Source organism: Malaclemys terrapin, chromosome 7, assembly GCF_027887155.1.
Source record: "Malaclemys terrapin pileata isolate rMalTer1 chromosome 7, rMalTer1.hap1, whole genome shotgun sequence".
NCBI classification, from domain to species: domain Eukaryota; kingdom Metazoa; phylum Chordata; order Testudines; family Emydidae; genus Malaclemys; species Malaclemys terrapin.
Window position 1 is genome coordinate 84995940 of NC_071511.1, and position 16454 is coordinate 85012393.

General features: G+C 40.8%; 1 protein-coding gene across 1 annotated transcript in view; it reads left to right on the top strand.

Moving 5' to 3' along the window:
* The window catches only part of COL13A1 (collagen type XIII alpha 1 chain), a 105452-nt gene that overhangs the window by 85937 nt on the left and 3061 nt on the right, over positions 1-16454 (top strand). Inside the window, exons 36-40 of the mRNA XM_054036125.1 lie at positions 20-55; positions 2829-2882; positions 3439-3492; positions 4193-4228; positions 8625-8711. Coding sequence (XP_053892100.1) covers positions 20-55; positions 2829-2882; positions 3439-3492; positions 4193-4228; positions 8625-8711 — 267 coding nt within the window. The remainder of the gene's footprint in view (positions 1-19; positions 56-2828; positions 2883-3438; positions 3493-4192; positions 4229-8624; positions 8712-16454) is intronic.

Below are 16454 nucleotides of genomic sequence, written 5' to 3' on the forward strand. Positions count from 1 at the left end.
CCCTTTCCCATCTGTTCAGGGTGCTTCAGGTTTAGACGGCAGGCCTGGACCACCGGTGAGTTCCATTTCTCCATTACCCTACATTCCTCTTCCCTGGTACTGTGATGTGTCTCGTCCATCGCACTATGCCCTCATTTACATTATGAGTAGCTTTCTTCTCCCTGAAGATGGAGAGAATGTCAAAATGCTAAATTTAGATATTGTTACTGAGAGGTGAAAGATCGCCCTCTTGTCACTCTCAGTAATGTAATTCCATTTGGGACTAGGGGTTTTAGCCTTAATCACATCCATTTAAACATTTTTTTACTTTATTATTTATTATTATTATCAGGATTATATTAAATGATGCCTCTGCATGAACCCATTATGCCATGTACTTCTGTCCTCATATTGTGAACTGTCTCTGTCTTGTCTTTCCCCGTGGTAGCCTTGCTTACAGCATTGTGCAACAGCATCTCCTCAGACTTGTCTTAGACATAGTAACACCTCACTGTGTACTGTTTTCACACATACCATTTAGGACTGCATTGCAATGGGTTGCATGCGCAGCTCTTATTATAACCTTAAATGCACCTCTCCAGTAGGAGGAGAGGCATGTGAGAAACCTTCTGAAAAACAGCACGAGCCACCCCTTTGTGAGCACCAACACACCACACAATTTTCTGAGCTTCAGCAACTTCATAAATGCTTTTCTCAAGTCTCAAAAACCATTGGTGGAAGTTTTAACTTGAATTTTATTCATCTGGGAGGCAGTGATGTCTAGTGGCTGAGCGGGAGGCTGAGAACCAAGACTGCTAGGTTCTATCCCTCACTCTGTCATTAACTCACTGTGAGTCCTGGGGCAAGTCAGATAACCTCTCTGTGCCTAAATTTTCCTAAGTTGTAAAATTAGAACAAAAATAATGATGCTAACCCAATTTTATAAAGCACTTTTGATCCTTGGATGAAAATTACTAAGGGCAAAGTATTATTATTTCTTCATAGGATGCTATATAGCCTCCAACTACAGTCAGATTTGACTTTTTCAGAGGTACTTTGATTTCCCCTTTTTCAGTGGAACAGGAATTACCGTAATTTCATTGCCCCATAACTCCCCCAAAACAGAAATTGAATGACAACTTCTAATTTGCATATTTGTTTCAAGAAATTGTATATTTACTTTTACAAATCCTCTAGATATTCCCTATGGATCTTTAGGGACTTTAGGCCTTAAACTATCTTAAAATGGAGAAAATGTATAGGTAGTTAAAATTCCCATGGTGCACTTACGGTCCCTGCATGAGTCCAGGGAATGATTTTTTTCCCTCCTTTACACTGAAGTGGTGTGTGTGTGTCATGATGAATTACTTCTCCAGGCAGTTCCTGCAAATTCTTACAGGTACAAATAGTCCTTCTTACTCACACGAGTCATCCTACAGAAGTCAGTGGGACTCCTTTTGTGAGTAAGGATTGCAGGATCCAACCTCTCATGATTAAACTTCCACTTCCTTTTCCTTCAATTAAAAGGATAAGCTACTGTAAAAGGTCCAGAAGGTCTCCCTTTTACATTCCTGACAGAGGTAGTTTTCCTTTCTAGCAGTTCATGAAAGAATTAAAAAATTGGAACTTGGATGGATAGCTAGCTTTTCACCAGTCCAACATAATATGATCTGATTTGGCATAGAGTTAAAAAGGTAAATGCATAAATATGTTCTGTTTAGGAAGGTGCTTTGAAATCTCCTAATCCTTTACTTAGATTTTAAAATGGCAGCCGGGAGAATGTTAGATACTGTGGCAGAGAACACTCATATGACCTAAGGTTGCCAACTCTCCAGGACTTTCCTGGAGTCTCCAGGAATTAATCTTTAATTAAAGATTAATTCTTATGTCATGCGGCGAAACCTCCAGGAATATGTCCAACCAAATTGGCAACCCTAGTTATGACATGTGGTATAGGAGTCCACAAGAGGCTGAATCCAGATTCAAATGAGTGTAAATCATAAGGATTTCCACAGAAAATCTGACTTAGTTGTGTTGACTTCAAGAATGATAACACTTCTCATGGCCAAAAGGGCTATTGCCTCCTACATATTATTAATGCAAAAAGCTAAGAATTGATTGGGTGGACTAATTAACTTACCAATGTCCAAGCAAGCTTCAATGTGGCTGAAAATGTTGGCATGAAAAAGGGAGATTGATTCTGGGCCAAAGACTGAGCACAGAGACTGGATTTTCCCTTTACCATGACCTAGAACTTGTTGGAGTGATCTAAATGGTGAAAGGGTGGACAGAGGATTTAGGATTGAATGGGTACTCTCTCGTGTTTGCCTTTGTGTATGCGTGCATCTGCATTAGTCCATGCGGCATGGTGACCTTTCAAACTGCATGATGATCTGCCTACCAAAAAATAATGCAAATTCTATTTCATTTTTGCTCAGCTGAACTCATTTGGAAAAAAGCTTAAAATGTCTACATCGCCTTTCTGCTGCTACAGGTTTCAGCTTTGCTGGGAATGCAAACTCATGGGTAAAACTACAGTCACCTAGCAAATAAAGGGGTGTCTGTCAATGCTATTTTTCAAGAAAGCCACCCCCCAAATAAAAACAAGGCTTTGTAAAAATATACTGATCTTGTATGGCAATTTCTATGGTCCTATAATTGCATGTGAGAGTTGTTAAGAGAACCTGTCCTCATCAACCCTGAAAGCTGTAGTAATTCAAATGACTCCTTACATAATTGAATCTCCTTCTTAGCTCTGCTTTTTCCTCAAGGACCATGCTGTTTCTCAGTTGTGAAGAAGCCTGATCATGAAGAAAATGGTTTATGTGTTTTTCTCTCTAAAATTGCAGGGTACTCCAGGACCAATTGGAGCTCCAGGACCAGCAGGACCAAAAGGGGAAAGGGTAAGTTAGCTTTAAAAGACACACACACCCCTCCCCAACTTCTTCAAAGTTTTATGGACGGTGCCAGCTGCTACTGTTTCTGAAGTACAGTAATTGCAGCTCCTTCCAGAAGTTGGGACTTGGCTCTTTGTGACTTTTAAGCATTTTATATTTTGGCTTTTTTCTGTACGGCAACTAGAGGTCCTGAAATGGGTGCCCTCTGCATTATTTTCAGAAGTGTTCATTTATCCATCTGTGCCCAGCCTGTTAATGGATATGTCTATACTTCAAGCTGGAAGTATGGATTACAACATGGGGAGACATACTCATGCTAGCTCTGATCGAGCTAGCCACTAGAAGTAGAGTGTAGCCATGGTGGCACAAGTGGCAGGAGGGGCTAGCTACTTCAAGCATTTACCCACCAAGATGCTATATACATACTTGGGCAGCTGGGACCTCCTTCTGCTCGTACCACTGCAGCTACACTCTTGTGAGTTGAACCTCCAGATCAAAGTGTATTTGTACCCCATACTGTATACAAAAATAGAAAAAAAATTCTCTTTCGTTTCTATTTTAGGGCAGTAAAGGTGACCCTGGAAATGCAGGACCAATGGGGCTAGCTGGGCTTCCTGTAAGTATTGAAGTCTCTAAATTGTCTGCTATCCATGAAGCTTTCACCTTCCAACAGCAGCATACTCTGCTGCAGTGGGAGAAAATGTTCTCTCACTGACATATTAATGCCAAAGTGTAGCTGAGGAATTTGTACAAATAATGGTACATGGAAACCCTGGTTTTATTTTTCAAAGTAAGAGTCCCAGTCCCAGCGCCCTCAGTGATATTATTTAAATAATTCAAATACTTTAAAACAAATAATAGAAAAATAATTAGTCTAGCCAGCAGAACAATATAAAGAATAAAATATGTAACAGTGTAGATCCTGAATTTACTGGGTAAAGTAAGCCATGCTTAGACTATTCATGTGTTATACTAAGGTGCTATTACTGAACATATCCATTCCAAGTGTTTACTTTTCTGAACTGAACACCAGCCTTCCAAAGGCTGACAAGACAGAATTGGGGCCCTGTTTTGGAACCCTAGTCACGCAAGAAGCCCTTCAATGGGACTATTCACATGATCAGGGTTTATTCATGTGCTTAGCGGGTGTAGGATTGGAGCTGTAGCTTTAGATGATCACACACTATCTTTATTTGAAAATGGAAATGAAGAGGTTAGTTTATTTGCTGAGTTTTTGTCTGAAGAATTATTTTGACTGAGTAAACAAAGGGACCAGTTTGGCTGACATTTTTTTTCTTCTTACTGATCTATTTTAGGGTTTACAAGGCCCATCTGGTGACAAAGGAAACCGGGTAAGTCAGGAACCAAACTTCCTGCATTTGGTTACTAATGTCTTTATGTGGTGGTGGAATGGTTAATTTCTGAATTACCTGGAAAAAAAACAGATGAATTCCTACATGTTAAACCCTTATAAAGCAACTTACAGTTGTGTAATTTACAGTGTGATGGCTGTAGTTTATACAATGCACCATAATCAAAGACATCATCATTCAAACACTAAAGCATACCCGCTGTATTTTCAGAAGCGCTCAGTGGTGGCCTCTCTCTGTTCTCATTGAATGAGGCCAATGCAGAGTGCTTTTGAAAATCCTACCTTAATATGCTTAGTGAGATGTGCAGGGATGTAAACCAGACAATTCCCACTAGTGGTAATAACGGCGGTATAGCTAAATCTTGTCACATGGTACTTAAATTCCCCTTGATGCGAAAAAGAACGTCAGCCACTTTATTGCAGCAAAATGTTTTCCAAAATTTCCAGAATTACATCATTTTTTCAACCAAACATGGAAATCTGGAGAAGAAATTAAATATGACTATATTAAAGAACCCAATCATGCAGTCTTAGACTCCATACTCAGGCTTTGACTTGAATTGGTATAAGACTGCAGAGCCAGGTCCTAAGAAAAGCAATAGATTATGTTAATTGCTGACAATCTTTTTTACATCATGTGCCTGTGTTATAAAGAAATAAACTATACCAAAGTGTACATATTTCTAAGATTTTTTTATATTAGGATTATTAGTGATCTGAATCCTTTGATAAAAACAATAAAGAGATACACAGTTGAGAATAGTTTATTCACTGGATAGATATAGATTCTCTTTACAAGGCTCTGATGCCATATGCAAGCATTTCAGAAATAGACTAAAGCTGTGATGAAATATGTGCCAAAGCAGTAATTGTATGAGAGAAATATATTTGCTGATAACATCGGGCAAGTGCCGTCTCTCCTTCCTTATCATCTGGAGTGCTCCTCTGATTCTAGGTTGGACAGACTAACAATTTTGAAAAAGGCACTGCCAGTCAGCATCTTAAACAAGGAGAGACTATTCCAAATTTCTTGAAATTCATGGCAGCTCCAAGGTGCTGCTACCTTTTAATCATTCCACTTCTGGTTTTGCTCTTTAACCTCCTTTTTATTTTATTAAGGTTTTTTTTTCTGAATAAGACATAAGCTTAACAGGATCTTTATTTAGACTTTTTCAGTTGGCTTTAAATCTGGATAATGTATTTAGAAGATGGGTCTTTTGTTGGCTCAGTAGGAATCAGTTTGGGTTAACGTGGCTTCATTGTTCTCCCTCACATAAAAATAACTGACGAGTGGGAAGAACAGCAACTTTCATAGATGATGAGAGGGGGATGTCACAGTCCCCTTGAAATAAATATTTGGCTGAAATGCAACAAATGTTTTGAAACAAAAATGTTTGCGTAAACTGAGTTTGTGAATGGGCAAATACTGTAGCTTTTCAGGTCTGTTCCACCAAATACATATTTTATCACTAACAATTTAATTAAGGGCTCCTCCTCAGCCCACAGTCCTTTTAACAAATTATTAAGTGGGCCACTTATTAGAGTAACTGAGGAATTAGAGTCAATTTTACTTTAAAAATTTTAAACTTCCCATAGCAAACGGCTTTGTCCGATGCCCCAGTCTAATTGACATTCTTACAGATATCTCACAAGCTCCATTATGCAGAAATCTGGAGACTTCTGTGTGCTCAAATTCATTGTCAGGCCACCAAATGGTCTCTCTCATTAGCCAAACTGTTTAGTCACCAGAAGTTGGCTCTCCTTTCCCATAGCCAAGGCTTGAGCATAGGCTATGGCACTTTCATACCCATTTATGGGAGACATGCCACAGTAATGAAAGGACATGGACTTCTTCAGGCACAAATGTTTTTTTTTGATCCTCTGAGATGGACTCCCTCTGACAGGAGACCTGGAACAGAGAGCTTTAACAACTGAATTCAAACACCTGCCTTGAGTTTGACACATTTTCTTGCTGGAAAAGAAGCGGTTATTTAAAAATCTTTTTAATAGTAGGTACTAGTAACAGCCATGGGCTATTAATAAGATGTATGCCCATACATTGTGATTAACACATTGAAAATAGGTTCTGAAGTGCCCCCCCATTCCCTGCAGTAATTCGACAAAAATCCCCTTCACAGGCCTTTCAGTTGCAAAAGACAGAACCCTGCCTTTTTATGCTGTGGATCTTTTCTGTGGAGCAGAGCCCTTTGTTCTTATGTCACTGTAGGATGTATAATAATAGCCTTCAAGATCCGCTGCAGTCATGAAAATAGTGTGCGATGTAACAACTGAAATGTTCCTGGAACATGACAGCCTTGTGGATAACCCAACTGAAAAAGTATAAATGCTGAAAGTGTGCATTAAAGCTAAATTCTTCACTTTTTTTATAATATCTATTTTTTTCCTTCTCCTGTCTGTGTGTTCGTATGTGTTCCTTGCTTCTACAGGTCCGCCTTTGTCCCCTTTATCCCTTCCTCCTCTTCTGCCTTTTTTCCTGGGTCCTTTCTCCTCCCTCCACTACAACCCATTCCACGTTTTCGCCTGGATTATCCTCTCTCTGTTCCAGTGTTTGATCCCGGGTGATTTCTCCTAGTTACCTCTATCCCATCCATTTCTTTTCTCAGCTTGTAATTTATTTTGTCTAAAACCTTTTACTTTTCTTTTTTCTTTTTTTTTTTTTTAAATCTATACCTGTGCTGCCTGATTTTATTGCACCTTCTAATCCTTACCATCTAGACACTAAAGAAAATTCCCTCTTCAGCCATCCCACTTACGTTGTATCCTCAGCAGCTTTGAAAAGTTCTGCTCTTTTTAAAATATAATTAATATGAAGATATTTTGTAAATATATTTTCTTGTAAATATCAAGGCCTATCCTGATGTTGACCTGCGCTTAGAATTTTTATTTAATTCAGTGTGAACTGAGGGTGAAATTTACCCTGTGCAGAGGGCCAGCGGGAGACCTGCTCACTATTTAAGATCCACTTATGCCCTGTTTTTACACAGGCTTTATGCTGGCCCTCTGCACAGGGGTGCATTTCATTCTGTGGGTGTGATTCTTTTCTCACGGACCCCAATGTAAATCAGGAGTAACTCCACTGAAGTCAGTGGAGTGACACTGACTTAAACCAATTTTATACCAGAGAAAACTCAGACCCTCTCTGCACAAAACAACGGCAATATCAGGCTAATTCATTTGCTAAAATTAAAGCTGTGACCGATACAGACCTACCTTTGTTAATCAAGAAAGAGAGTTTTTTAAAAGTACAGCATTTAAATAAAGCAGTGGAAAATGCTTACGTAAAACATATGGTATTTTAAAAATCATTTAGGAGAATGCATTTAAAATTACTTGTTATATTATTATAAACCAGAAATACTTTTGGGGGAAGGACAAGGAGAAGTATAAAGGAAAACAAGTGTAAAACTAATTAATTGGTAATTAGGTCCAAGGATGTGACAAAACAGGAGAGCCAGACTTGGAATCAAGCGGCCAGTATCTTGTTCCTTGGATCAGTGGAGCTAAGAAGTGACACACTTGGGCTCCTGAGCCAGGCTTAGGACCACTCAGTGTTCAAACATCTCCTAGCCTGGGGGGGGCAACCTGAGCCTGAGAAGGAGCCAGAATTTACCAATGTACATTGCCAAAGAGCCACAATAATACATCAGCAGCCCCCCATCAGCTCCCTCTCCCCACAACCGCCGCTCCCAGTGACCGGCAGCCCCTCCGATCAATGCCTCCTCCTCCCTCGCCGTACCTCTCTATCAGCTGTTTCCTGGCATGCAGGAGGCTCTGGGGGCAAAGGAGGAGGAACGAGGGCACGGCAGGCTCAGGGGAGGGGGTGGGAAGGGGTGGAGCTGGGGCAGGGCCTGTGGCAGGGCCAGGGGTTTGAGCAATGAGCTCCCCCTGGCACATTGAAAATTTGGCACCTATAGCTCCAGCCCCAGAGTCGGTGCCTATACAAGGAGCCGCATATTAACTTCTGAAGAGCCTCATGTGGCTCTGGAGTCACAGGTTGGCCACCCCTGTCCTAGCCAGTCTGCGGAGTGGTATTAGGTGTCACTCTCCTGGCTGGAGGAGTCCCCAGTGCCATCCCATCTACAAAGTTCAGGGGGTGACAGTTCATTTAATGCAACGGTGGGGTCAGAATCCTTATCAGGACAATTGCTGAAGTGCAATACATGCAAATAAAAAATATCAATAAATCCACAAAAGGCTTTCCTATAAGAGCAACTTAACTGAAGGAATTTCCTTTTTTACAATATTTTTCTAGACGTTTATTTATCTATTTTTTTAACTATCTCTGACATTTATTTGAAATGGATGATCCTAAAGCTTTTGTGTATTTTTTTCTTGGACTAAACTATTATTTACAGGGGGAGAGGGGCAAGAAAGGCTCTAGAGGGCCTAAAGGGGATAAGGGAGACCAAGGAGCGCCTGGATTAGATGCACCCTGTCCATTGGTATGTTCTGTTTTATAAAATGTTTTATTTTAAGATTTGTCAATGAGGAAGAAAGAAGGAAAACTTAAAGTAAATGATGGACATAAAGAGCACCCTGCTATCACAAAAGTCACATTGCTTAAATAAGGTCCTGCGCTGATCCAACTGAAGTCTATGGCAAAGCTGTTTTCTTCAGTGTGAAGCAGGAACAGACCCTTAAAGAGCAATTGGGCTATAGAGTGACTTTGGCTTTGGCCCTTTCTTTTCAGGAGCTCAAAAAGGAATGGGTGAAATGGCAGGAGGCTGAGAGCAAAGGGGTTTTACTATGAAAGGAGAACCTTGGAACTCCCATGCCCTCACTTGCGGGTTGTTGTTCTTTGGCAATGTTTAATATCATCACCCTTAAGCAGCGATGAAATCTAAAATGCCTTCTTTTTTGCCTCTGAGCAGTGTCCATCTGATGTGTTTGTAAGGGAGTCGCTCCTTGATAATGACACAGGGCACCCAGGTTAGGATACCCAGTGGGAAAACAAATTGGTGCGAAATCTGATGGGAGGTACAAAAAATGATCAAGATGGCCATGTCATTCAACATGACGTTATCTCACTTCATTGGAAGCCTCTTTACATTTAAAAAGTTGCAAGAATTATCCAAATTATTTTCTAAAACACTAATGGCAAAACATAATGATATATGGCAGCAAGGATTATTTTATATATATCGATCATACCCTAGCTATTAAGGAAGCTCTGTGTGTCTAAAATATTATCATTGATCTTTATAGTTCACCCCCCAGGTATATTATTTGCTCAAGCTGAAGAGTCACTTGCAGTAATAAGTGCAGTGTATGTGCCCAGATGGATCCTGCACAGAAGTTATTCTCTTTTGTTTCAAACTGGGGACAGCAACTGAAGATGATTTCTAAAAACAGAGATCCTCTTCCCACTCCCCCAACCAATAGAATCCTCCCAGATTTAACAAAATCCGAAAAGCATCTTCAGACTCACACAGAATACAGAACCGGCATGGCAACCTTTCCTACCGGTTATGTACTAGAGATTCAAATACTGATTATTTATGTACTGGGTATGTAGCTTGAGTGCCCTTTGATTATACCAGTGCGGGACTGGGCCTCTCCTCCCATGACATGGAGGGGATGGCATTGACTGGAATAATTATAGTGGTTGATTTCATGAACAGGGACTCCGAGGTTTTAAAGGCGAGAAGGGTGAGCCGGGGTTACCTGGGCTGGACGGGCTGGATGCCCCTTGCCCATTGGTATGGTGTTACCTTCCCTTTCCTGCATGCTTCTGTTTGCTTTTCGTTCTTGATTGTTATTTTATGATACTTCCAAATAGTAGCATGAATTGCAAAACTACAGCAGTGGTGCCATCCTTACCAATCTCCATCCTACCTCCCCTCACACGGCTTGCTTCACAGTATGACCCATAAAAAGCAACAGAGGGTCCTGTGGCACCTTTGAGACTAACAGAAAGTTTGAGACTAACAGAAAGTTAGAGTATGACCCATAACACCCTTTGCAGTGAGTCACAGCTGCTACAGCCATCCCTTTGTAGTGTGGGGAGAAATGAAGCAGTAGTCTGGATGTTCTACCACATTACAGAGTATTTACAGAGTATTGTTCATAACTGCTTCATTTCTTCCTGTAAGATTTCCTTCAGAACCCCTGCTGGACCAACGCTTCGAAAGCTGACCCTCCAATACCTCAACTCTCTATTTGATCATTTGAAATGCTTAAATCCTCCATTAACTCTGCTGGCCAAGTGTGAATACTTGAAAGTAAAGTCTGACTCTCCTCCACACCGCCTATGCACCTCCCACATTTCAAAACAACCTATCAGAATGCAGACATAACTCTCAAACAATCCCTGAGAAACATACCAGTACAGTATTTCAAGTCATCAAGTTTCCAATAACTAATTTCTAATTATAAGAGTGTCCCGAAAAGACTGAAGCACTCCACTCTTATGTCATGACTTAACAAAAGACCTCACCTAAGTCATCTTTCAATCGCTTATGAGCAACATAAATATCTGGAGGGAAATTATGGATTTTGCAGTGCATTCAGAATGTAAACAAATTTGGGCTCTAATGGAAGAATCTTTCAGAACTGAAGGACCTTCATGGAGAATCCCATGCCAGCAGCTCCTTCTCTCTTGTGATAAGGGAGTGCCAGCTCAAACTCCTCTTCTGGCCTCAGCTCTGGCAGCAGGCCCAACATTTCTCCTTTCTGTTGTTCTTTAGTGTCTCAGAGAAGGTTACTCTTGACTTGAAGGCTTCCTAGTACATTTCCTGACATCCATCTTACTTGGCTGTTAAAGGGATATTATCATTTTAATGCCCCTTCCTAAATACTGTATCTAACCCAAATATGACAAAGCTGTTCTTGCCATCACACTAAAAAGCATAAGTTTATTCATTTACTCAAAAACACCTCAGCTCTAATGCAGTATCTGTTCCTTAGGGTATGTCTGGGAGCATGGGTAGGGCTTATGATAGTGTAATGTCAACCGACCCAGTTGTCAGCAGGCGGGATTGAACCAGGGACCTCTGGAGTTTAGTGCAGGAGCCGCTACCACATGAGCTAAAAGCCAACTGCCTGTTAAGCAGACTCATTAATATCTCTCTCTAAGTGGTCTCAGTGGCACTAGATGGGACAGAACACCACACCCAGGAGGTGTGTGGGTTACAATAGCACCAACTGAGCTAGTGTGCTGAAAACAGCAGTGTGGACACACAGGTGGCAGCTCAGGCTAGCCACCTAAGTCCAAGCCACCCAAGCAACTGCCTGTGCCACAATGTCCACACCGCTATTTTTATCCTGCTAGTTCAAGCAGAGCTACTGAGAGTCTGTAAGGTCTAAGGATTTACTAAAGGACAGTCAGTGGATTAAAACTCATGATCCTCCTAGTTTCCATTTCTAATTTGACAAGTCTGGGAATAGCTGTGACAGCATGGGTTGTACAAGCCCACCTGGGAGCCAGGGTATGGATCTGAGCAGCTAGCCTGTGTTGCCTTGGCTTTACTGCTGTTATTCAAGCTAGCTAGACCAAAGCTAGCACAGCTACATATGCTTCAGTCACACCTTTAGTTGCAGGCTAGAAATACCCCAAGAATGTTAGCGCCAAGTCCTACTCGGTGTTACACATGCACAACCACATTTGCAAAAGGTATGACCATAATCAGCTCATTTGACCTTCTTGGACCATAGACAAACCAATGGAAAATTAGGTTTAAAAAAAAAAAGGGGGGGGGGGGCGTGGACTTTACTGAGAAACAATTGCTGCATCTGAACTGAGTTTTTCCTGAGTAGTTAAATACAGTGGTTGCCATTAAAATCTTTACAATTTTGCCTTTGCAAGTAGCTAATGTTACTGTCACTCCAAGTATTCCCTGCAGTTTGCACTTCAATTTTCTTTGCATAGTGAATAATTGAATACTTCTGTAATAATAGCCATCTTCAAAGACCAAACTGTAAAGATTTTAATGGAAACTCCTATTCTGTGAATACTGGGTAAATAAACAAATTCTGCCCTCTTTCACACATGTGATCTCAGAAGCTTAAAATGCAAAAGAACTGTTCAGTCAACTAGTTCACCTCCTGCAACTGCTAGTCACTTCTATACTGAACATTCCTAAATTGTATAAAACACTCTGAGAGCATCTCTAAATAAAAGGATTCTTCCACTACCCTGGAAGACTAGTTTATCTTCTCTGGCACTACTCCTTCCAACTGCAAATTGCACTGCAGGGCAGCAGCATAATGTATGTCTAATTCATGACTATTTTTGTTATGGGAGACACACCAGGAAATCTAGTGAAATGAAAATGCCAACAATATACAGTATTCTGGCATCCAAGCCTGTTTGAGACATTAAATAAGCATGTTTGTTGACCCAAAACTGTTAACACTTACTTCTGCCTGGCATTCTGTTGACACAACTTACTTCCATGCAGGATCTGCACAAATGTATGGAGTCTGAACTAATGCAAATCTGAAAAACGGGAATCTAATGACTCATTACTAATAAGCATGTCCCACCTTCCTCCCTCTGCAAACTAGCCTGCAACAAACACTTCCTTGTGACCCTGTTCTTCCTTTGATCCCTAAACCATAACTCTCCAGCCTCCTGTTCCTTTACACACCTAACTTTCCATTTCCTCCTGCAATCCACTACACAATTCATTCCCCCCCACCACCAGCCTACCAATGGGAATGCACTTCTTCCCCAGTAAAGGATCCATAATCATTTATTTCCACAGTCCTGCAGCCTGGGGGAGGGAGCATTGCTGGGAGGCTACATTAAGAGAAAAGGACTTTCTGTCATCACCCAGTGATATTTGATCCATCAAAGCTGCTTATCCATGTACTTCAGTTAACTAGTTTCTCTCTCATTATAACCTTGTTCATTTTCTTCTCTTTGTTTTTTCTTTTCTTTTTTAAAAATGAGATGGTAAGCTGTGGAAACGTCTCCTACAATAGTTAAGAAGCTAAGAATAAACTAATTTGATTGAAGAAAATGGGTCCAATTCATCCTTTGTATAATTTCACTGACTGCAGCAGAGTTACATCAGGAGTGTATATGACCCAATAGCTTGAACAGTTAGAGCAGTTGTAGGCATCTTCTATAAGGATTTGATTGAACTGTCTAACTATCAATGGCCTAATTTGTTAGGTTAGACTGTTTACCTGTTTATTATCCCAGTAATATCTCCCCACCATCCTCTATTGCCTGTTTAACAAGGCTGGTTAGTGCTGATCTGAGTAGAATTAACGATAACAATTCACGAAAATTCATCTACCAGTTACCAAGACAAAGGTCACCCTGTTTGTTTACTTTCAATATCCAAATGTTTACAGGATACAAAACTTTTTCAAAATAAAAACGCTCTAAACCTATGTAGGGATGTCTGATCCTGCAATCCTTTAGTGCAGGATCCTGCCAACTTCAAAAGGAATTCTGCACAAGAAAGGCTTGAAGGTTTGGGCCATGTGAGAATACAGGCCTAATCCCATCCATTTTGTTGAGGCAAAATGCCTATTTGGCCAGCTAATCAGGATGCCACAAAGGGATTGTAAAGCTGTCTTAAAGGGGCAGCTAAAGATTCCTTCATGGTAGAGAAATCCTTATCTGGTGTGAAGCCAACTCTACTACTCCACCTCCCAGACTCTCTCAGTGTAGGAACATGTTGGGGCAGAAGGAATGTGACTGGAGCGGTCTGCATTCCAGCAATCCCTACAAACATAATGGCCCCAAGTAAGCTATTGCCAGCCAGCACAATTAAGAGTACCTGAGGCTGCTCTAGGTTATCCCAGGGGTTGAATTGGTCCTGGTTGTACCCAGGACTAGGGGTAGGTAAGAAAGAAAGATAGTGGGAAACAGCCCTTTTAAAGAAAAGTACACCCATTTTCCTCAGTCCAGGGCTCTAACTACCACCTGGTAGTAAGCATTTAAAATAATTAGGATTTTAATTAGGTTGAGCATGGCAGCAGCCATCTTGATGAAAAGTGACAGCAGAAGTAAGGGAGCCTGATGTCAAAGACCAAATACATTTTCAATCAGATTTATAGATGTTATAGTTAACATTAAAAACAAACTTTTGCATTTAGATATGAAATATTTTGCATTATTCATTATTATTATATATTCATTATTAAACAGTTAAGTTCCTGTTGTGACAGTGAAATAAGCTTTCAAAGCAGGGTGAAATCAGTTTTATAATCCATTCTCCCAAATCAGTGTCCCATGCCACCACTATAGAAATTGAGCAAAATGGAGGCAGTAATTTCTTTTAATATATTCTCAGAGCCTCCATCTGGATGGCATTGATTCTGGGCTTCACCCCAACACTAAGGGATTAGCCAGCCGCACCAGAAAAAACACTTTGCATCCATTTCAAACCGGCACTGAAAATGCCTCAATCCCACACTACGCTGTGCTTTTTGTGGGGAGTGAAAACACTTTAAAAATGGGCCAATTGGGCCAAGATTATCTGTACAGTAACTCCTCACTTAACATTGTAGTTATGTTCCTGAAAAATGCGACTTTAAACGAAACGATGTTAAACGAATCCAATTTCCCCATAAGCATTAATGTAAATGAGGGGTTTAGGTAGGTTCCAGGGAAATTTTTTTCACCGGTGTATGTATATAGATGTGTGTGTATATGTGTGTGTGTGTATTATATATATATATATATATAACACACACACACACACACATATACACACAGTATAAGTTTTAAACAAACAATTTAATATTGCTACACAGTCATGATGATTGTGAAGCTTGGTTGAGGTGGAGGAGTCAGAGAGTGGGATATTTCCCAGGGAATGCCTCACTGCTAAATGATGAACCAGCAATTGGCTGAGCCCTCAATGGTTAACTCTCACACTCTACAAAGCAGCAGGAATGGAGGGAGGGGAGACACCGTGTGAGAGAGAGAGATGCGCATTTCCCCTTTAAATATGCTGACCCTACTCTTAAGTACACTGCCTTGTTAATTAGATCAGCTTGCTGAGACTGCAGCTGCTGCCAGCAAGCTCCCTCCATCCTGAGCCCTGTTGTGTGTGTCCCCTGCTCTATGGAAGATGGGGTAAGCGGGGTGCAAGTGCAGGAGCAGGGGGGAGAGGGACACCCTGACAGGACTTCCTGCAAACAGTGGGCAAAGCAGGCAGCTGCCAAACGACGTTAGAAGGGAGCATTGCACAAACTTTAAACGAGCATGTTCCCTAATTGATCAGCAACGTAACAACGTTAACCAGGATGACTGTAAGTGAGGAGTTGCTGTATCTGTCCTGTTACTATAGTTAATAAAATTTATATTATGATAGTGCCCAAACATCCCACCCTAGTATGCCCAAACACAGATAAAGAGGCAGTCCCCACTATGAACACCTTGCAATCTAGAATCTTCAAAATTGTTTAAAGTACCAAATCATATCCTGAACTGGTGTTCTAACAAATCTGCGACTGCCACACCTTTTTCTTTGTGCCCTATATGCTGTATAGGGTTTGCCAGTGCCCCTATTTGTATCTCCTTTCTTGCTATTGAAGAATATCTACAAATAGAATAAAAGTGTCAAGCAGTGCAACACAGAGATTTCTGATGTCTCAGCAGATTTGACACAAGGGATTTCTTGACATTTAGAAATAAGGACCATACAGCCAAGACATAAAGCGTAACTCCCAATGAAATTTGCTCAAGTGGACAAAGTGACCATTATTCACTCAATTCTAAAGCCAGCCCAGATAAATGAAATGAAAATATTTTCTAGACATTCCTGCAAGTCCAGATGTTAGTGCAGCGTTTGTGATCCGCTTTGCTGTATGTTGTCAGGAATGGCACATCACCTACAAATTATGACATGGAATCACGCATGACAACATAACCAGCCAGTTCATGTCTCCCTCTGCCAACATCCTGATACGTTTTACTCCTGAATTGCAGCTTTTATGTTTCCCTCTTCAAGGAAAACAGGGCCAAACACATTTTCTGAGCAGAACTAGAGCATATATTCATAACCCTGCAGCCTAATACCCATCAACAGGAAGCCTGTGTGTGTTCCCTGCACAACACAGACAAATTTCCCTCTTGAATCTCTGGTTTCGGATTGAACCCTAACCAGGTCTTTCAGCCAGAAAAATGGGTCACCCAAAACAGAAGGGGGGAAATTATATATATTAGGATATTCATCTCAGCCCAACTCAGACTTAAAATGTTTGTTGCAGCTATATTAGTT